This window comes from Taudactylus pleione, unplaced genomic scaffold, assembly GCF_031769625.1.
Source record: "Taudactylus pleione unplaced genomic scaffold, aTauple2 ptg000290l, whole genome shotgun sequence".
In the NCBI taxonomy this organism is placed as follows: Eukaryota; Metazoa; Chordata; class Amphibia; order Anura; family Myobatrachidae; genus Taudactylus; species Taudactylus pleione.
In genome coordinates, this window is record NW_028284692.1 from 2,243,579 (window position 1) to 2,266,621 (window position 23,043).

Genomic DNA, 23,043 nt, shown 5'->3' on the forward strand with positions numbered 1-23,043 from the left:
GGCAAGTAAGGGACTGGTCCCCCCCCCTTGTCAGTTAGTAAACAGATATACTGTACCTAGCACTGCACATACATAGCACACATACTGTACATAGCACACCACACACATATAGTGTACACACATACCTGGCACTGCACATACATAGCACACACACACATTGTACACACATACCTGGCACTGCACATACATAGCACACATACTGTACATGGCACACCACACACATATAGTGTACACACATACCTAGCAGTGCGCATATATATACATATAGCACACACAAACACATTGTACACACATACCTAGCACTGCACCTACATGTACATAGCACACTTAAAGTACATGGCACACCACACACACACACACACACACACAATCACATACCTGGGGCTGAGAGGAGGAAATCGGCAGCCGCACTACATACTGTGAGGAGGGAGAGGGAGCAGCTGTGGCTGAGCATGTGCAGCAGCTCCCCAACTCCCCTCTGATATTCTGAGCTCTCCGTAGCTGTGATTGCGGCAGTGTTTGGCGCTTGTATTGAGATGGAGACACAGCTGTCTCCATCTAAAAAAAAAAATAATTGGACTCATCAGGGGGAAGTTTTAGCTGCGAATGGCATTTGCCAGGGGCATTGGCCGGTGGGGGGGCCTCCACCGGCGCCCCCCACCGGCCGGCGCCCCTGGCAAGTGCCATCCTTGCCAATAGGAAGATACGCCCCTGCTCCACAGGGAGACATTGGGGTGTGGGTGGAACCTAGAGGACCGGACACCAACAGCAAAGCTTTTCAATCCCAGAATGCTCCAGTCCTTCCCCCTATACCCCGCCCACAGCCTGAGGGCACTTCAGTTTCGTTGGTGTCCAGCAGGAGCTGGACCACCATTGTAACAGAGGGCTGCATTAAGCAGCCCAAGCTTTCATTTTATGATTTAATTTACTTAATTTTTTTTACCAAACGGACGAGCAGTACCAGACTGTCCTCCGGATGTCTGTGTTGCCGCTCCATCTACACTAGACCACCGGGGCATAACAAAACTAGCGCAGAGACATATTATAAAGGCCTGAGGACCTGGTGGTTAACGTTCTATTATCCTACCTATGGCGCCTGTAGATTTTATGGTATTCCTAGACATTCAGGATGCTTACCTACATGTACCTATAGCACCTTCTCATCAACAATATCTCCGGTTTGCTACACTGCAGCAACATTATCAATTCCAGTCTCTGCCGTTTGGCCTCTCAACGGCCCCTCGGGTGTTTACCAAGATCATTGCAGTTGTGGTGGCCTCTCTTTGTCGTCAAGGGATCAGATTGCTCCCGTACTTAAACTACCTCATGCTGTTGGCAAGCTCCCTAGAGACTGTTCACAGCAATCTGCAGGTAACCATTGCCTTTCTACAAATGTATGCATGATGATCTACTGGAAAAAACTTTCCGTGACACCCTCTCAAAGGATAGTACATTTGGGAGCCCTCTTGGACTCTCGAGTTCAGAGAATCTTGCTAACAGCGGACAAGATGTCAGCACTACAGCACAGACTACGCAGACTGATTCACAATCGCAGAGTATCGATTCACTCTGCAGTGCAGGCCTTGGGATCAATTGTGTCCACCTTCGACATGGTGGAGTTTGCCCAGTTTCACTCCAGGCCCCTCCAACACCTGATCATCTCCAGGTGGAATGGGCTACCATATCTGCTCAAATCCCAGACGATGAGCCTCCCCCCAGATGTTTGCCTGTCCCTAGCCTGGTGGTTACAGACTTTCCAATTGAACTAGAGTCGTCCCTTTCAGATCCCGGACTGGGTTCTCCTCACCATGGATGCAAGCCTCCGAGGGTGGGGCGCAGTAACTGTCCAGTACTCCTTCCAGGGCCGATGATCCCCAGTCGATGCAGTGTTGCCAAACAACATCCTGGAACTTCGAGCCATCTACAGAGCTCTCACTCTGGCTCAGAATATTCTAAAAAACAGGCCAGTATAAGTACAGTCCGACAACGCCACGGCTGTGGCTTACCACAATCACCAAAGGCGCACTCGAAGTCAGTCAGCAATGATGGTAGTATCCCGCATTCTAACCTGGGCTGAACGCAATCTCCCAGCCATCTCCGCAGTGTTCATTGTGGGGATTCTCAATTGGGAGGCGGATTTCCATCACGTTGTGCATGCAGGAGAACGGTCTCTACATCCAGAAGTCTTTCAGCTTCTAGTGGATAAATGGAGTCTTCCAGAGGTGGATCTCATGGCCTCAAGACACAACAACAAACTTCCAATTTATGGAGCCAGAACAAAGGACCCTGATGCGGCCTTCATAGACGCATTGTCGGTGAAATGGAACTTCCATTTAGCATATATCTTCCCTCCAATATCCCTGCTTCCTCGAGTGTTTTGAAAGTTCAGACAGGAGGGAGGCACAGTCATGTTAATAGCTCCGTCCTGGCCCAGACGTCACTGGTACTCGGATCTTCACAGGCTCTCCATAGACGTTTCTCTTCAACTTCTTCTACGAGTAGACCTGTTGTTTCTGAGTCCATGTCTACATCCGGACCTAGCCCGTCTGTCTTTAACGGCTTGGCTCTTGAGACATCCCTCCTAACGGCTAAGGGTTTTTCCAGCTCTGTGGTCCAGACGATGCTAAAAGCACGTAAACCGGCCTCAACCAGGATTTACCACAGAATATGGCATACATATTTCCAATGGTGTGCTCCAAGAAACTATGGCCCTAATTCAGAGCCGGACGCTCTTGACAGAGCGCTCGCTCTGAATCAGGGCGTCTTTTTTTTTTTTTTATGGAGCGGCCTCCTGGCCGCTCCCATTGCTGTGGGTTGCCACACACGCAGCTAATGCAAGCTGCCAGGATATGATGGTCGCGATGGTCAAGACCATAGCGACCATCCGACTTACGACGAGACCCTTGTGGTAGGGTCTCGTGGCCGCAAGCCCCAGAGAGCTTTCGGCTCAAAGAGAGCCGAATGCTCTCCCACTGACATCACTTGTGATGTCAGTGGGGCAGCCCCCAAATGGTAGGCATTCCCATGGGAACGCCTCCGTCTGGGCAGCCACCCCTCCCGACCCGGCCACCAAAGGGGGCGTGCTGTCACTCAACATCGATAGCACGCCCCCTTTGGTGCGAGACCTGGAGTGATGGATTGCCCGTCGCTATCCGGGTCTCGCGCATGCGCACGACGGAGCCGGCTCCGTCGTGCGCATGCGCTCTGGGCCACCATCGACCCGGTTGCAAGCGCTAAGCGCTTGCGACCGGGTCTGAGTCAGGCCCTATGACCCTCTAGAATGCTGCCTTTCTATAAGCTAGATTGGATCTAGGCCTCCGCCTAGCATCTCTGAAAGTGCAGGTCTCTGCTTTGTCTATCTGGTTTCAGCGCAGAATTGCTCCTATACCGGATGTTCACACCTTCATGCAGGGTGAAGGAAACAGTGGATGTCAAATGGCTCACTGCAAAGTCTCTGTTTCTTCTGGCTATAGCATCTGCCTGTAGGGTATAGGATTTAGGGGCGCTTTCATGTCGCTTCCCCTTTTTAATATTTTATCAGGACGGGGCTGTTCTTCGAACATGCCCAGGCTTCCTTCCCAAGGTGATTTCTCGCTTCCACCTGAATGAGGAAATTGTGGTTCCGGCCTTTAATTCACCAGACCTCTCGGCAGGTGAGGCCTCTTTGGATGAGGTTCGTGCTCTAAAGATCTACAAGGACCGTACTGATTCCATCCGGAAATCGGACTCCCTCTTTGTCTTCTATGGATTCCACAAGAAGGGATGTCCAGCTAACAAATAGATTCTGGCCAGATGGATTCGCATGACTATCTCACAGGCTTACATGCAGACGGGCCTTCCTGTGCCAGCTGCAGTCTCTGCTCATTCTATTCGCTCTGTGGGTCCCTCGTGGGCAGCTCAGCGTGGCGCCGCAGCTGAACAGCTATGCAAAGAGGTCACCTGGTCTTCTGTCCACACCTTTCTTAGGTCTCTAGCCTTTGATACATTTGCCTCTCAGGATGCTTCCTTCGGGCGTAGAGTTCTCCTATCAGCTCAGGAGCATTCCTACCCTTGAACAACTGCTTTGGGACATCCCCAATGTCTCCCTGTTGAGCCCTATGGACCCTGAAGAAAAGGAGAGTTATGGTAAAACTTACTTTGGTTAACTCTCTTTAGGGTCCACAGGGCACCCGCCCTGATGCTCCTAGCTGCTATGTATTTTCTTCTCCTGGTTTCCTTCTCTGTGTGAGAGTGTGATTCCTCAGTGTACCAGTCTTCCTTCTCTCCTATCCTGCTCCTGCCTTGGGCTTGTTAACAAAACTGAAGGCTGTGGGCAGGGTATAGGGAAAAGGACCAGAGCATCCTGGGATTGAAAAGCTTTGCTGTTGGTGTCCTGTCCTCCAGGTCCCATCTACACCCCAATGTCTCCCTGTGGACCCTTTGGACTTCGAAGAAAGAGTTAACCAAGGTAAGTTTTACCATAACCTCTTTTCTCTGACATTTAATCTGGGTTACACAGATTAACAATGGGGACATTCCAAAGATGCCCCCTACGGGATGGTACACTAAGCTATGGTTGCACACAAAACTTATGCCCAAAACTGGCATGTCTGGCTGCAAAAAAAATAAAATGTACAATTTAGTGAAAGTATGGATTGAAAACAAGATGGCCGCTTTGTATAACTGCTCCAAGAGCATGGCGCACAAGAGATGCTCACCAATCCGGTAGAATGGGCCACCAAGCAATCTAGAATTGGGGCTTCTTTCAAAATGTATGCTTCTCTGATGGTTGCCATGATCAACCGAGACCCGTCAAAATGGCCATTAAGACGAAAACCTTCCAGGTTAAAAAAATTCAGTTCCGCCAAATCCCAAAAGATGGCTTCTGAAGCACTGAAAAGACCAAATGGAGATCCCAGGGTACAAAGGGTGGTTGGACATGAAGCACAGCCTGAACAAAAGGTATAAACTTCAGGTGTGGTGACTAATTTGTATTGGAAAATATGGAAAGGGATAAAACTTGTACCTTCAAAGAGGAGAGTTTCAATCCACTATCAAAGCCATACTGCAAGGTCAGCAGACAAACCAAGTTGAACAAATTCATATGGACCTCTTCCTTTTATTCCAGAGGATGAAAGTCTTCCAAAGGTGATGGTAATTTGAGGCAAAGAAGGTTTCCTGCCCTATCATGGTCTGAATTACCTGATTAGAGAAGACCTTGGCTCAAAGGATTACGGCTTCAACAGTCATGCCGTCAAAGCCAATCCTGTCCCGGTCCTTGACCTAGCAGATCTGGTTAGATGGGCAGTTACAAAGGATATCTACCGCCATGCTAAGGATATTGGTGTACCTTGATCGCTTTGGTCAGTTCAGGGCCACTAAAATGACTTAATCTCCCTCGGCTTTTGCCTTTTTTAGCTCTAGAGGCAGTAGTATAAACAGTGGGATCAGATATATCAAGTGGAGTGCAGAACCATCATTGCATCCACTAGGCCTGCTTACAGGCCCCTCTGCGTATTCCTTAGAGTAGTACTTTGTGGTTTCATCAAGAGACCCCATCATTCTACGAGTTGGACATAGAACCTCCTGATACAGGGATCATTCTCTGGGATAAATTTTATCAACACTGCGGATATCACCAGGGCATTCCTTTCCACACAGCAAAATATCTTTACTGTTTACACTATTGCCACGGAGCTGCATGTTCCTCCTTGGTGGTTGATGTATGCCAAAGCCGTGACATTATCCAATTTGATTCTGTGTGGTCTTCCATTGAGGTAAGACTGTGCTTGAATGGAAATCAAAAGAACATCCCTTAGCTCTAGTAAGTTTATGGGAAATCTTGCTAATGCCAGAGACCAAACTTTTTTGGACATGAAGGACCAGTGTCATCCCGCCTCAACCCTGCAGACTAACGAGGAAGCACATGAATGGAATTGCTATGAAGTAAGATACCATATTGCTCAGCAAGTTCATACAGAGTAGAATTAACAGCCACTTGACTGAAATCAGGTAAAAAACCTGCTTCTGGATGGCCCAGATATTTTCCTTCAGCAGGAACACCTTGTCATACCTGCTGTCAATGAGGAGACCTAGGAAGATCATGCGGTGGGACGAGGTTGGACTTCTGGAAGTTGATCAACTAATCATGCTGTACCATTGTGTCCACTGCCATCTGCAGATGAAACCGGATCAGAGTTTCTGAGCTCACCTTGCTGAAATCGTCCAGATATGGGATGATCATCACTTTCATAGACTTCAAATGCACTGCCATGATCTTGGTGAAGACTTGTGGGGTTCTGGCCAGAAAAAAATGGGAGAGCCCTGAACTGGTCATGGACAGTGCCCACAGCAATTCTGAGGAAGCAATTTTGTCCCTCCCAGATTGGGATAAGCAAGTACGTGTGTTTTATATCCATGGAAGCAACGAACTCGTTCCACTCCATGGAAATGATGACCATATGGAATGACTCCAACAGATGTATGTTGAGAGTCTTAAGGCCCAAGAAGAGTTGAAATGAGAAGTCTGGTTTTGGAACTAAGAATTACTTGTGAAGTAACCTTTTGGTGTAGATCTCCACATTCTTCCATAGAAACAACAGGACCAAAACTGCTGCCTGTATTTTGTGGGCTTCATTGCTATGCAAAAAAAGATGCGCCGCATGGTGTATTAAGGATTAATGTATGAGGAAATATTTGTATGACAGAAAAACTATCTAATGAAACCAACCAAATTTAAAGAATGAGAGACAACAGACACATGACCTATACAGAGGTCCAAAACAGACATATGGTACAACAATAAAAAAACATGAATTATTCAAAATGGAGAGAAATAAAGCAGGTCTGTCTAGAATTTGTGTGTACACAACAAGATAGTCTCATTCAATTTTATAATATATGGCAGAATATAAGAAAGAAAAAAAGAGTATATGAAATTGTAAAAAAGAAAAAAAGTAGAAGTTAAGAGGTGGCTACCCACAAAAGAGATGGGGTTGGGGAGTGGACTGGACATTTCTGGGTATCTGCTAGCCTGCTAAGAGATTGTAGAACAGCATAACCGGGCAGAAATAAGGAGAGTTATGTTCTTACCTGTTAAATCCTTTTCTTCGACTCCATAGGGGACACAGGGATGACAATGGGTATAGCCTGGGGAGAGGAAAGTCTGGGCACCAAATAGTTAAATTTATTTCCCAGCCACCAGCATCCTGGGCTGTGTTATCTAGTCCCTCATTTCTTTTTTCAGACTGAGTGGGCAGTGAAAGGCATCCTATACTGCCACTCCACCAACCCCATTGCCGATGGCCGCAGCACTGGCAACTGGGGTCAGTGACAATACCACAGTGGATAGGAGCCACAGCTGCAGCCAACTTTAGACGGGGACAGGTAAGCGCGGGAGACCACCTGTGGTGCTGTTAGTGAGAGCTCCGGTCGTCTCCGCTCCACTTTCTAGATCACCAGCACACTTCTGGAATAGGACACTGCTTACATTGGTGATGGCCATTGCCCTGGGGTACACCAGACGGGAGAGACAGGCTTCTCCTGTTAGTCCATCACCCACTCCTGAGCGTGCTTCCTCCCTGCAGACAGCCCTCCTCGGGTATTCTCTCCACCTCCTCAAATGCTGGACAGCCATTTGCAGCATTGCCTGCCTCAGCAAACCACCAGGAGAGATGTTGGGCTCCTGTCTCCCCATATACCTTGCACCTAGCAGCCATGTTATATTAAAAGCTCCTTCCTGTTACTAAGGCTGGATTGTTGAGCAGTACTTGCCCACTATTTCTGTGCATTGAGTGGTACTGTGTGCATGTGAATGAATATAGTACTTTCTAGTTGACAGACATTTCAGGATCTATGGACGTCTCAGGAGGGTCGATTATCAACGTTCTGGAGCTCTGAGCAGTGTTCAGAGCGTTTTGCCAGATGCAGTCTCTCCTCCAAGGTTGTCCAGTCAAGGTACAGTCTGACAAGGTGACCGCCGTCGTCTACATAAATCACCAGGGAGTTGGAGTCTCAATTTTTTTCCAAGACGCTGCTAGTTGACAACTGGCTGCTAGAACCAAATGCCTAAACAGTTTATATTGATGAGTGGCATCAGGGACACACAATGGCAAAATTAAATGTTTAGGTTTAATAGGTATAGAAAAGCTTATGATGGAGCTAGCAAGAGCTCTCATCTCATTCCAAAAGGAAACAAGTTTTGGACAGCTCCACCATGTATACATAAAAGTTCCAACGTCCAATCCGCATCTCCAGCACAAGTTTGAGATTTCTGGGTGCATTTTATTTAACCTGGAGGGAACATAGTACCATCTATTAAAATGTTTATAAGCGTTCTCTTTTATGCATACACAAATAGAACTAGACACCATGTTGGCATATATATTTAAGGGTTCCCCCTGGTCGGTCTCCCATGCCATTTCATGTTGATCCCATGCTTCGAAATGTGTATGTATGAGTTCTGCATACAGTGCAGAGACATATCCCCTAGTGCCCGTGCCCCTTAAAACGAATGACTAGCTGGAAGTGTTGTCGATTAGCGAAATCCCATATATCTAAGGTGTATGATGTAACGCAAATCTGTTTTACTATTAGAATCACTATAGCACTCACAAATTTAAAAAAGCATATAAAATAAATACAAATCTTTCCTCGTTATATTAGGATTGCCTACCAGATATAAAAATAAAGCAGGCATATCAGACAAAGGATTGGAGTTCCGGGTACTCGTTTTCCCCTTTCATAGCAACTCCTTCCTGGCAGATAGAAAGAAAAGATCCGAAAGCAGAAGTAGATGAGACAGGTACTGCTTGCGTTTTAAACTGCATCTTTTTTTGAAAAGCGGATGGCATACTGTATTCATATGGAGTCCTTACATACCCGTCATACTGCTAAAAAGCACGCCCCTTTAGAGACGCACTACGTCATTCACCTCCTTATGTACATTCCAATTGAAATGGCACCTTTTCATTTTCTAGGTTCTGTAACCGAATGTGATGGCAAACTGGGTATAAAACAAATGTGTGTTTGTTTAATATGCCTTATGGAATTTGTTTACATGTGAGTGCTTTGTGATTGTAATATTAAAAAAACGGTGTTGAGTTTTACAATGTTTCATTAAATTGTGTGGAGGAAAATTAAGTAAGGCAATCCAGTGCCTGTATTACCACCTATGACTGCTTATGTGTATTATCAGTAAGAATCTCACCCAGTGTTGGTGGTCTGGTCTGATACCTGGAAGTAATGGGATCCACACACTCACTTTTATTCTTGTGTGGTATGTTTACATATATACAGACTATGTTATATTTGGTTTCATGTAAGTACACATGCAACCTGACAGAGTGCCTAGGGCAGTGGCGTAAGTTCATCCCAGGTGCCGGGAGGCAAGATAAATGTTGGTGCCCCCCCCCCCCAAAAAATATTAAAATTAACCATCCCCCCCAGCACCTATGCCAGCCCCAGCTGCCGTCACCCACCTATGCAGTCCCCTCTGTAGAGGTCCCCCTATGTAGTGACCGCCTATGTAGTGCCCCCAGTAATGGTCCACCTATGCAGTACCTCCAGTAGTTGTGCCCCCATGCAGTGCCCCTGGTAGTAAGGGCCCCTGTAGTGCCCCAGTTGTAATGCCCTTGTAGTGCCCCCAGTAGTAATGCTCCCTGCAGTGCCCCAGTAGCAATGCCCCTTGAAGTGCCCCCAGTTGTAGTGCTCCCAATAGTGCCCCCAGTAGTAAGGCCCCTGTAATGCCCCCAGTAGTAAGCCCCCTGTAGTGCCCCAAGTAGTAAGCCCCTGTAGTGACCCCAGTAGTAAGCCCCTGTAGTGCCCCCAGTAATGCCCCCTGTAGTAAGCCCCAGTAGTGCCCCCCCATAGTAATGCCCCAGTAATACCAGTAATGCCCTCTGTAGTGCCAGTAATGCCCCCCAGTAGTGCCACTTGTAGTAATGCCTCCCTGTAGTAAGCCCCAGTAGTGCCCCCTGTAGTAAGCCCCAGTAGTGCTCCCTGTAGTAAGCCCCAGTAGTGCTCCCTGTAGTAAGCCCCAGTAGTGCCCCCTGTAGTAAGCCCCAGTAGTGCCCCCCTGTAGTGAGCACCCCCCGCGCGTGCACACACATACACAAAAAAAAAAACAATACTTACCTTGAACCCCGCTCCAGTGCCGCTACAGTCTGTCCCCGGCGCCCGCTCCTCGGAACTATAGGAGTGACATCATGACGTCACTCCCATAGTGCATTGCGGGACCCGGCAGCCAGAGCTCAGGAGTGAGCTCCAGCTGGCGCTGGGGGGGGGAGAGAAGGAGCCGGGCGCCCGCTGGTAACACACTCAGCGGGCGCCCGGCATATGGAGGGTGCAGGGGGTGCAACTGCTCCCCCTGCACCGCCCATAGTTACGCCAATGGAGGTGGAGCACCGATCAGCGGCGCTCCTTTTCCATGCAGTGCCCGGAACGGCCGGGGGACAATGGAGCCAGGTGCCCCCTTCAGGGCTGGCGCCCGGCGGCAAAATGACTCCATTGTCTCCGGGAGTTCCGCCACTGGCCTAGGGAGATATAGATATCCCATCGATCTAATGCAGAGTCTTCAAAATTAACGAGACCTGCACTAGTACCAGGACTCACAATAAAGAGCATCCAGGAAATGATGTGCAACAGGGAACTGTCTCCCCTGATTCCCGCTGAGCGCCGGCTGTGACTTGCGTCTACAGGTGGTCTGGGGTCCGCATCCAAAGTCTCTGATCCAGTCGCTAGTGCTGCGGTCACCGGCGCAGAGCTGGTGGAGCGGCAGTGGGGGCATCCTATAGGACGCCTTACACTGCCCACTTAAATTAAAAAAATAAGTAAAATGCGGAGGCCCACCTAAAGCAGCCCCCTAAAATGGTGCCCAGTTCCTGCCGGAGTGCCGGCACCAAACTCAACATGAGGTCCAGTGGCTACGGGCGGGTATACAGGAGAGGAGCCTAGGCTTGTGGGTAATTTTAATTAACTATTTGGTGCCCAGACTCTCCTCTCAAGGCTATACCCCCAGTGTCATCCCTGTGCCTCCTATTGGTGGAAGAAGAAAAAAAGCCAGCCCTCCAGTGAGAAAGACTTCTTCTGTACTGACGGGGTGGGACTAGATATGGCATGCTTAGCAGGCAGGTATACAGAGAGGCAGTTCCTTTAACTTATTCTCAGACAGGATGGCGCCATTCTGAATGCCGATCCCAGACATTATTGCCATTATGACTTCTCCCAAGTGCCTACCTGCCAGCTGGACATCCCACGAACAGTACTGAGCAGTGGGGGAGTGACCGCTGCAAGCCCCATCTCAATCATGGGGCTGCAAAGGTGCTCTTGCCGCTGGCACCCGGAAGTGCGATACCGGCACCCATTACCTGCCAGGGTGCCTAGACTGGATTACCTAGCTACGAGAGAACAATAATGAATGGAAGGCACAATAGACAGAGGACGGAAAAGTACTCCTAACCTGCCCCCACCAGCGGAGGTCATTACCTGCAGTCCAGGATATGAGAAAAAAAAAGTGAAAGTAAACTTACAGCAGCGCTTAAAATGGCATCCACTCCTTGGGCACAAAAAAAGATACTGAGGTGCTTAGCACTATAGGATGTAGAGGGGGAGGAGGCAGCAAACAAACAAGTTAAGTTTGCACTTGTGCCTGCTCCAGGAACAGTTCTGTGTACACCCATGGTTATCCAATGCCCCCTAGATTTAATGGCCAAGAAATAATTAATTAATGAAGAAAAACCACAAAAAAGCACATCTAGGGTATTCCAGATAATATAGTGACCCAGCTAAAATGTGGAATAAGGTTTTAGCTGGCTTGTGAGCCAAACTCAAATAGCCTATGAAAAGCATAGTTGGGTATGGCTGACATCTAGCCCTTGTCTAGATGTTACCCTCTGTACCTGAGAAGTGGGTGCATTTAAATGCAATTTAGTGGTGAGTTGGGCACATATACTACAGTAGGAACTTGCAGATAATTGGGGTATCTTGACACAGGATGTTTTAATCAAAATATGAACAAATTCCCAATGCTACTATTTCCTAGAGACATACAGATTTGCAGTATATTATTGTTTGCGTTGATAGTCTTTCTCTTTTGTATACATACTGTATATGGCATTGATACTGCCATGCAGCTGGTACAATGTACAATATGGGTAGAACTGAGTGCGGGCATATTTTCTTTCTGTTTTGTTTCAAAATTTTGTCTAGTGCTATTATGGCTGCTTCCAATTAAGGCTATAAAAAGCCTAGTTGTGTGTACCTGAGAGGTGAGTGCATTTGACTGCAACTTAAATAATACTGGCACACAGCTGGTACCATGTACAATATGGGTAAATCTGAACGCGGGCATATTTCGTCTATGTTTATACACTGCAAGACAAACTGCTTCAGTCTGCTAGATAATAAAAGCTTGGGAGAAAGTTCACCTTTCAGCAAGATAATGATCCCAAGCACAAAGCCAAAGCAACACTGGTGTGGTCCAACAACAAAAAGGTGAATGTTCCAGATCTCAATCCAATTGATAATCTGTGACACTATTTAAAAATTGCAGGCCACAATCGTCATCCAACCAACCTCAACAACCTGGGGCAAATCTGCAAAGAAGAATGGGCAATAAACAGTGTGCAAACCTGGTAGTAACTTACACCAATAGACTTGAAGCTATTATTGCAGCAAAAGGTGGTTCTACCAAGTACTAGTCTGCAGAGGGTGAATATTTATGCCAGCAGAATTTTTCAGTTTTTATTTGTTATTTTGGAAAAAATCTGCAGACAAACAATGAATAAGGAGTTTGAAAATTTACTTTAAAAGCCTACTGGTTTGCGATAAAAATATTATATCTGTAACAATCTGTATAATACGCATTTTCCACCAACAACCCGTGTCTGACCTGGGTTTTTGGACATGGTTCCAACCCAGGTCAGACCCCGTTTACACTGCACCTTCGATCTGGGTTATTCCTGGGTCAGCCCCGTTCACACTTAACCTGGGTCTGCCCTGCTAAACTTGTGAGGTCATAAAAAGTGGGAGGTGACTGCTCCACAGCCACCAATCAGCTAATTTTAGGCATGTCCCAGGTCAGATAACCCAGGTCACGCCATTTACACTGCACCATTACCCGGGTCCATCCTGGGTCCAAGCCTGGTAGCTACATGGGTTGGATTCCCAGGTCACTTGACCCGGGTTATTTTTCAGAGACTCTTTTCCACAGAGCCGCTACCTGGGAAAACCCAGCAATAACCTGGGTTATTGCAGCAGTAAAAGAGGGGTAAAAGTGTGATCTATAATACAGAGCAATCTATTGACTTTTTAGAGCGTTAAATACTTTTACAAGTCACTCTGTATGTATGTATATATATATATATATATATATATGTATCATATTTTAAGACATGTTTGTGGACATTAATTTGCTTACCCTAGGTGAACAGTTCAGTTTTCGCACCTTAGAGATGCCAACATCCAAGATTTCTTTACCTCCAAACTATAATTAAAAAAATTAAATAAAATTATGGCAGAGATGGGCAGAAAAGTAAGATTACTGGGTGGATGATGCATAGGGGTCTATTTATCAAGCAGTTAAAAGTGTGGAGAAGTGGACCAGTTGAGAAGTTGCCCATAGCAACCAATCAGCTTTCAAGTAGCATTTATCAAGTACAGTCTATAAAATAATAGGTAGGAGCTGATTGGTTGCTATGGTCAACTTCTCCACTGGTTCACTTCTCCACGCTTTTCACTGCTTGATAAATAAACTTCAAAGTGTCAGTAAGTATAGCGTAGCATAGTAAGCAGGGGCGTCAGTACGTTTTTATGTTGGGAGGAAAATAAGATATAAACCCCTTAGCCCCCCCCCCTCCTATTTCGGTACCTATGATAGTAAGTATAATGCATCTAGGTAGGGTATGCACTAATAAAAATTGGTTATCGGTCTCTGGACCTGATTCAGACCCCCTCGCTAGGATGCGTTCGCTCGTAGCTGGCCAATTGTCGGTCTCTGCATATGCGTACGCATAGCAGTGCGTGAGCGCAAAGCAGAGCAAGAGATTTAGAAGAGTTCGATCGTTGCGCATAGACTGCCCAGCAGAGTAAGTGACAGGAGAAGCCGTTTGTGGGTGGTGACAGGGGCTGGCTGCTAGAAAGGGGGAGTGGACATGCGAACGCAGGCGTGCCTGAGCGTCTCAACGCCATTTCAGAGGCATGCATAATTAACAGGCAGCGTCGTAGTACACATCACCTGGTTGTATTTCACACTGAAGTGATCGCAGTGCTTGCGCAGGGTATAGTCAACCTCAAGTGCTGCATTCGCTTCCGATTGTACCCGATGTACCGATGGTTGCATACATTTCCTGGAGATGACGCGCGCAAGTGGGCATCTTAAGACAGACTGGTGAGCATCTGCATACACTGAGCGTTCGCACGCCAGGATATAGTGGGCATGCTTATGCCATGCCGTGCAATCGCATGCCTTGCCGTCACTTAGCCGAATTTGCATACGCTGGGTGTGAGCGTACACATCTAGCGAGCGGGTCTGAATGAGCTCCTCTGTTCAATGGTAACAACAGTGTGTTTCTTAGTTATCAACTGGCAATTAAAGATAATAATAATAAATTAATCACAATCTTAAAACCACATGTGCAATAAAACTTCCTATAGTGTACATAAAAGAATTTGAAGCATTGATAATATACAAGTCAATACAATTCAGTCAAGTAGAATATTAAATTAGATATTCAATTACAAATGAGACAAAGAATCAATTGATTCTAACTATTTAAATATAAGCAGAGCTGTTTCAGATGAATTGTGTCCGTTTGTTTGGATTATGCAGGACAACTTTGCTTAGCATGTTGCAGCAGGACAGCAATTACAGGGTTGTTGTGTTGGGCCGGCATATAATATTATATTGTGGTCTAGGCAAGTAGGAGTGTGTTCACCCGTTGGATGTATACCTAGTATATTGACCCATAGTGTTCTGCCAAGGAGATGGAGCAGACACACTCGTGTGCTGATGTAATGTACCGATTGTACGCTCACTGGTGTGCCCTTGGGCTGTGGGTACGGCTCGTGGATCGCCGCACTGGAGTGTAGCGGGTCTTGTAGCGGGCGCACAGGATCGATGATGTGACCTCGGCTTCAGTCTATGGAAGTACTGTGTGGCTCTGTTGTAGTCCGTGTGCCTCTTGGTATGCTGAGCAGTCCGGGCTGCAGTGGTACAAGCCGCTAGGCTGAGAATTGTGTTTGGGTCTGATAGAAAAGACCTCTTGTTTTGCCACAAGAAATGCAATAGTCAATTCTTATAATGTCATGCACTTTATGTGTGAGTGATGCCTTTGAGTATACATAGTTAGCTTTGTTAATACTTTTTATATATAGTTGTACTTTGTACTGACACGATTACTATAGATCTGTGAATTAAATGTGAATTTTTTGTGAATTGTTTGTTGTTCTTTATTATGATTATTAATTAATATGTTTAATTAGTTTTTGGTTTAGTTAATGTATACTATTATCCTACCCTAGGTAATTTCTGATTATGCACATTATGTCCACATTTGTTGGAATATTTTAATGCTCTTTTTCCTACACTCACACAGTGTTGTGCTGCCTCCCATCTATCCCGGCTAATGCAATAGTCAATTCTTCTAATGTCATGTACTTTATGTGTGAGTGATGCCTTTGAGTATACATAGTTAGCTTTGTTAATACTTTTTATATATAGTTGTACTTTGTACTGACACGATTACTATAGATCTGAGGTTTTGAGGTGAAAAACACCTGACGTCTGGTGCGTGGAACGAACTTCCGGTGCGTGGTACGCATTTTCTGACAACTTCCGGTTGAGGTGGAACGCAAACCGGAAGTGCCGCGATTTTTTGGGCCGTTTGTAGTGTAAAAACATGTTTTTACACTCCTGATGGATTGCTATGAAGCCCCGATAGCGCTGGGATGCCTCTTTAAGGTTAACCAATAGGTAGGCTGGTTTGTTATTATGTATTTTGATGAGGATTGATTTTAACCCACTTGGCTGGGGGTGTGGCTAGCAATTATGTATGGGGGGTATTTAGGGTATTTAGGGAGGTTTAACACACTGTGTAGCATGGGCCTTTCCTGGTGGTTTGGGGAGTCTGTCCTGAAGAAGGTTACCCTCACTAACCGAAATGTTGACTTGTGACGACTTGTACTATGCAGTAAGGAATAAACAAGCCTTTATATCTTTTGCAAAAGTCCCTGGTGAGTGCACCTTATTTACTACTATGGATATATATATATATATATATATATACATACATACACACACACTGGTGGCCAGAATTGCGGACACTTTTTGAATTTTGAATGTTTTTCAACTTCGAATGCTTATAAAAACTGTTACACTTCATGAAGTGCAATGATTCATAAATCAAATGAAAGGAAATTTAATGCTAAATTTAACACAATAAACAAAGGTCAAATATTTGCATTGCACGGGAAGTTATGCAGTGAAAACAACACTTAGGGTGAAAATCTCTGTGTACTTATGATGTTACTGTCCTATCAGTATTTCGTTCGGGTATTCCTTTATTTTTCAATCCTGCTGGAAAAAAATGGGGCATTAACTGGAAAAAGATCCCTGATAGAAGGCAGAAGTTTTGGTTGTAGGATGGTGTCAATGTACTTTCTGCTGTTCAGTGTGCAATCTATGACATAAAGGCGGCCTACAGCATCTGCTGTCATACATGCCCAGATCAGAACACTTGTAGGATTTTTTGTTGTCACTTGAATGCAATCTGGATGTACCTCTTCCCCGATGCAACGTCTGACATATTTTCTCCCATCACTACAAAATATCGATATCTTAGTTTCGTCACTCCATATCACTTGTTTCTACTGACCTTCTGTTCACGCAATGTGTTCTTTTACCCACTGTAATAGTTTCTGCCGCTGCTTTTTATTCAGCAATGGCTTTTTTCGGGGAATCCTACCTTTTAGGCCAACCTCCGTTAGTCTTCTCCATACCGCTCTTGCACTGACAAAACACCTGTTGCACTCAGTTCACTGCTAATGGCCGCAGATGACATCCATCTGTCCCTAACGCAAATTTGTTTTATTCTCCTATCATCAACAGCTGTTGTGCACTTTTTCCGGCCTTTTCCTTCTTTGTTTTGTATAGATTGTGTTTCCTGATAGCGTAGACAAAACTTTCATACTCTTGATGTTGTCCCACCAACTTCTCTCGCAATCGCTGCATACGAAAGACCATTTTCACATAACACCACAATCCTGGATCTCTTCCTGGGAGACCAGTCACCACTTTGCCCGGGCGACATTGTTGTATTTATTTTTTACACCACCAATAGTACTAAACAATACACACAAACATCCATCCGTAATTGCACTTCAGTAACCAACTTTATTCTGCAAAATGAAACAGCCAAACTGACCTTTCCCACCTTTGAACATGACCTTGCACCTGCTCATAAACGACAGCTGATTGGTCCTGAGAACGATGATTCCGATTGGCTGGTAGTAGCTATTACTACAATCCGCTTCTTGAATCTCACGCATCTGTGCTTCTTTGTCTGACTGAAAGTATCATAACTTCCCTTGTAATGCAAATATTTGACCTCTGTTTATTGTGTTGAATTCAGCATTAAAATTTCCTTTCATTTGATATATGAATCATTGCACTGCGAGAAGTGAAACAGTTTTTATAAGCATTCAAAGTTGAAAAACATTCAAATTTCAAAATATGGGCCTGATTCGTTGAGCGCTCGCAAGCGGGTCGATGGTGCCCTAGTGCGCATGCGCACGACGGAGGGAGCTCCATCGCGCGCATGCGCGAGACCCGAATAGCGACGGCCAAGCCGTCGCTATGGGTCTAGCACCAAAGGGGGCGTGCTGTCGATGGTGATTGGTGGGCGTGCCGGGGGCGTGGCTGCCCAGAAGGGAACGCCTACCGTCTTGGTCCGGCCCCACTGACATCACTAGTGATGTCAGTGGGAGTGCTTTGCTTTTGGCTCTGATAGAGCCAAAAGCACTCCTGGGCTTGCGGCAGCGAGACCCTACCGCAGGGTCTCGTCGCAAGCCCGATGGTCGCGATGGTCATGACCATAGCGACCATCTTTTTGGCCGCTTGCATAAGCTGTGGGTGGTCACCCACAGCTGTGCGAGCGGCCAGGAGGCCGCTCCAACAAGAGGTAGGAGGTCCCTGATTCAGAGCGAGCGCTCTTGTCAAGAGCGTCCGGCTCTGAATCAGGCCCTGTGTCCGCAATTTTGGCCACCAGTGTGTGTGTATATATATATATATATATATATATATAATTAAAAGCAAATAAAGGGGGCGCCACATAGTGCATTACAAGTATCAAAGTTTTATTCCAACAATTACACAGAAGAAATAGAATAACTTGTGTACCAATGATGGCGGTATAACCACCGCGAGTATTCTCGTATAAGTCAAGCAATGTCCAGCATTACACCAACTCTCACTACGTGTTATGAGTTCAAGTCTTCGTCCCTCTAAGCCCTCTGATGAAGACTTCATGAGGTGATGGTCCGTGTGTGCCAACATCCAGAGAGAGAGTTTGTGTAATGCTGGACATTGCTGGAATAAAACTTTGTTCCTTTTAATGCACTATGTGGCGCCCCCTTTATTTGTTTTCATTTTAGATATCTTTTTCCGACTGGATTTGGGTAATCTGTGGAAGACATATTAAAGGGTGTGTGCAAGTGGACGGCTAATTGGACTGATTGTATTGGTCCACTACATCCAACAAATGATCCTTGGACTTGTTGTTCCACAAAGACATTTTGTGAGACAATATCTTTTTGCGCCCTTACACACACATATATATATAACTTGTAATAAATAAATAAAACAAATAATAGAAAATAACTAGATAGTCAGGACACTTTAGGATTATAAATTACAGTCTTAAATAGCCAGGTCTCTTAAAGGGCAATTTTTTTTTTACTTTTCCTGAGGTGCCATATAAGAAGAAAATTATATAAACGCTTATATGCAAAAATCAGTCTTCACTGTGAATGTTCTGTATTGGTTCTGAAAACAGATTCTACTAATGTTGGGGTAAATGGCAGATAAAGCATTTTATTGTTTTATACAGACACTACCCAGGTATGCCCATGGTTTTACCTCACCAGTTCTAATGGCAGCGCATCAGTACACAATAGCAGACTCCGTATATCCTCAGGGAACGCATGTGCTGGAGAACTTTGTGCATATGCACAGTAGCAAACCGCTCAACTGCGCAAACATTGGCACTGCGTCCACTTCTGAATTAGGCCAATTATCTGCAGATCACCAGTGACCACCTGACAATATCGCCCAGTGCTACAGAAAAAATAGATTTTCATAGATGGGCGAAGGGCACATTGCATACATGCCTAAACTCCCAGCTTTCGATTTTTCGGGTAACCCCCCAGGACGGACGGGCACTTCTCCCGCATTCTGCCCACTTCCTAGTGAAGTGGGCAAAATGGAGAGAATATTAGCGGGGATCGGCGGTTCTGAACGTTGGGGGCGAGGGCTAATTACGCAATTCTATGAGAGTTGCGTAATTTAGCCCCGCCTCTAGTTTAAATATGCATAATTGATGTGAATTACCACGAGGGGCATGGCTTAACGACGCAACCCGGCCGGCCCCGCCTCCAACTCCACCTACCTACTTAACCTCCCCGGGCTTCTCCCGGGGAGGAATATTAATTAGTCGGTAAGTATGGCACATTGAGACCTATCTCCTCCATACTGGCTTACACACACATGATGAAACCCTGTCTTGAAAATGGAGAGAGTTTTTTCTTTCAAGCAATGTGCCCCTTAGTAGTTGTTGTCTGGTCTGGGATCTAAACCCTATATACACACCATCTTGTGTCAAATAAATTTAATGCAATAGCTTGTCGAGTTTATGAAATGGTAGGCCTTGTTAGGGTACCATATTCTTCCTACACATAGTAAGCTTTTAAAACGAGAGAGCGAAAAAATCAATTTTATATCAAGTACAGATTTTTTTTTTGCCAAAACCTACACATAGACTCCTACTTTTTACTTTTTTGTATTATTGGCGAAACAAAAACCATAAAGTATTTATTTGTGGTATCTATAAGAAAAAAAAAAAATCACATTTGCTTTTGGTTCCTTTTTTTTTGGCCCATTTGGGTTAAAAAATGTTGATGCTTTAGAATGAGTAAAAACACTAATGGTATTCTCTGAAAATAATCAGTCTTCTGAAGAAAATAAGGGATCATATGTGTGGGTACCACCAATAAATTGGTGATATTGCTCTTGGAATGTGTCAAGCACTAACGTAAAAAAATTGCTTCAGCACAAGGGTGAGAAAACCCTCAGCAGTGAAGGGGTTAAGTGATGTGTAATTACAATATATCTGCATCTCTGGCACATATTGTGTTATAAATAATTGAAAATTCTTGCTATTTACCATTCCAACATCTGCTTCTCCCAGATACTGCACAGAGTACATGAGTCTGTGGAACAAATAAATATTAGCGTTAGATGCTGGGATTTACAGGTCCCCCCCCCTCCGCTTTATGATCCCACCTGCCGTCCTGTTGGGGACACTCCTGACTGTTGTCCTGGCTTCTGGGTTTCTGCTGAAGATGAAAGTTAGGGACCCTGTCCTGGATGCCTTTGAAGTATGGTATGAGTGGGCGAAACACTTCCCCATCCTTCCAGCGCCAGCGGATCATTCGGAATATCAGTGGTTCCCCTTTCAGTTTATTTAGTACTATGCCAGCCTGTACAATGGTATTTAATGATATTTTTTCAGTGTCACCAACATGGCACTTTATAATTCTGCCTGTATTAGATATAATTATTCAACCCTTATATGTAATCTTTCCCTTAACTGCTATTTATAATTTCATGGCTCATCAATCCAGGAAACTACAACTGCATCCCAGTATACACATAAAATGTCACTTTTATAGAACACTAATGATGATGGGCCTATTTATGAAGCATTTTGAAATTATTTCGAAACTGCAGTTTTTGCATAATTTTATGAATTGTTGCTATGTACTAATACAAAATAGAAAAATAATTAATGGGGCGCAATAGGCTTAAAAACTAGAATCCAAAGATCTCTTATACATTATATGCTGCTCCTAAATGAACAATTCTGATCTGCTCAAACACAAACAAAAATAAGGCTAACTAGATCCTCCTAAAGACCGCAGTAACTGTCACATATATTTATATATAAATATATTGCTCATTTATTCATTAATATAATAGCATACGATAACAATATCAATTCATAGAAATCACATCAAATATATAAAAGATACAAAGTAGACTCCAGAGCAAATAAACAATGAACCTCACACTTAGGGCCTATGTATCAAAGCTACATGAGATATAAATTTGTGTGAGAAAAAGTATTAACCAATCAGCTCATAACTGTCATTTTTCATACAGTTTGTAAAATGTAAGTTAGAAGCTGATTGGTTAGTGCTTTATCTCTCACAATTTTCTACCTCTCCAGTCTTTGATAAATACCCCCCTTAAAAATAATGAGAGCAAAGGGACTGATTGAAAATGTCCAGATTGCGAGTATATATTGGCTAATACTCCAAGGGGTATATTACTAAAATTCAGATTTTTTAGAGGTGGAGCTGTTGCCCATAGCAAGTTGCAACCAATCAGATTCTACTTATTATTTATCTAGCACCTGCTAGGAGATAATAGATTACTATGGGCAACAACTCTACTTCTAAAATCCTGCACTTTAGTAATTATACCCCCAAGCCACAGAGTGAAACCATTTAATCCTGGTGGAATCTTGGTATTAAAAGACTTATTAAAATTAACTACCGCTGTCCCTGTGGGGTCAGTTTAGTACATATCGTGGATATTTTCATTCAAAAAGAAAATAACTGCCGCAATACAGGCTATTAATAATCGCGACAATGCCGCGATTTTTAATACATAGGCCCCCAAATCTCAAATTGCAGAGGATTACACCTTAAAGTACAACACTGGCAATTCTCATGTTATTAGACCACCGGCTTTTCACCTTTCACATACACATTACACTTCACCCCTGAATAGTGAAAACCATATATCAACCATAATGGTTTAAGTTAAATGAAATGATCTCCCTATTCTCAGGTTAGTTAAGTGAGTGCACAGTGTCCCAGAATGTATGTATTATTACAATTCAAAAAACAGCCATGTAAACCCTGTTTAGATTAACAGATTTGAACCAATCCATTATTTCCCACCTGTCCATTAGGTGCATTTCTCAGTGAAACACCATTTATTTCATCAATGATGTCTCCTGCCAAAACTACTTCATCTACTTCAGTCTGGCTATCCGGCAGTACCTCTATCACAAACACTCGGCCCTCCTGATACCTGGAGAGAGAGGAATATGAGTAACTACAATACCTTACATCTAAGTTAATACCACATTAGGAACTGCTTTCCAAAAAAGGAAGATTTAAATATCAGGAAGGTTCGCATGCAGAATTAATAATTTACATAAAATGCATTCCTTTCAGGCACAGAGCTAAAGCCAATAACAGGACAATATTGTTATGGTTTTTAGGTCTGTCTATTACAATATTAGTGTAATGTAAACATTTATTATAGTGAAGGCAATGTAATTTATTTTGTTATTGCATGGGATAGTCTCCTGTATTCTCAGACCTGAGTGATTTCTGTGAGCATTCAAGTTTTCATCAGGCTCTACAATTCACAAGAACAGCAAGTACTTTGTGCATACAGGTAACAAATCCCCTTTAGAACAGAGCTTTATTTTACTGGAAACTCTAAGGGGTATATTTACTAAAGTGCAGGTTTTTAGAAGTGACGTTGTTGCCCATAGCAACCAATCAGATTCTAGCTCTTACATTCCAGAAGGTGCTAGATAAATGGTAAGTAGAATCCGAGGAGTTGTTGTCCATAGCAACCAAACTTCTGAAAACCCACACTTTAGTAAATATAACCATTACAGTTTAGAGCAGTATTTTCCAACTCCAGTCATCAGGGAACAGTACATGTTTTCCATATCTCCTTAGGGAATCACAAGTGAAATAATTACTACC

At 44.5% G+C, this 23,043-nt stretch overlaps 1 protein-coding gene across 3 annotated transcripts in view; it reads right to left on the reverse strand.

The window, feature by feature from the left end:
• Positions 1 to 23,043, reverse strand: part of LOC148511802 (uncharacterized) — a 63,127-nt gene that overhangs the window by 8,594 nt on the left and 31,490 nt on the right. For 2 of the 3 annotated variants that reach the window (XM_088482545.1, XM_088482543.1), the window contains 4 exons: positions 22,219 to 22,351; positions 20,534 to 20,730; positions 20,415 to 20,460; positions 13,397 to 13,462 (listed from right to left, as the gene is read on the reverse strand). In XM_088482545.1, the coding sequence (XP_088338671.1) occupies positions 13,397 to 13,462; positions 20,415 to 20,460; positions 20,534 to 20,730; positions 22,219 to 22,351 (442 nt within the window). The remainder of the gene's footprint in view (positions 1 to 13,396; positions 13,463 to 20,414; positions 20,461 to 20,533; positions 20,731 to 22,218; positions 22,352 to 23,043) is intronic. The other variant, XM_088482544.1, reaches the window with a different exon arrangement.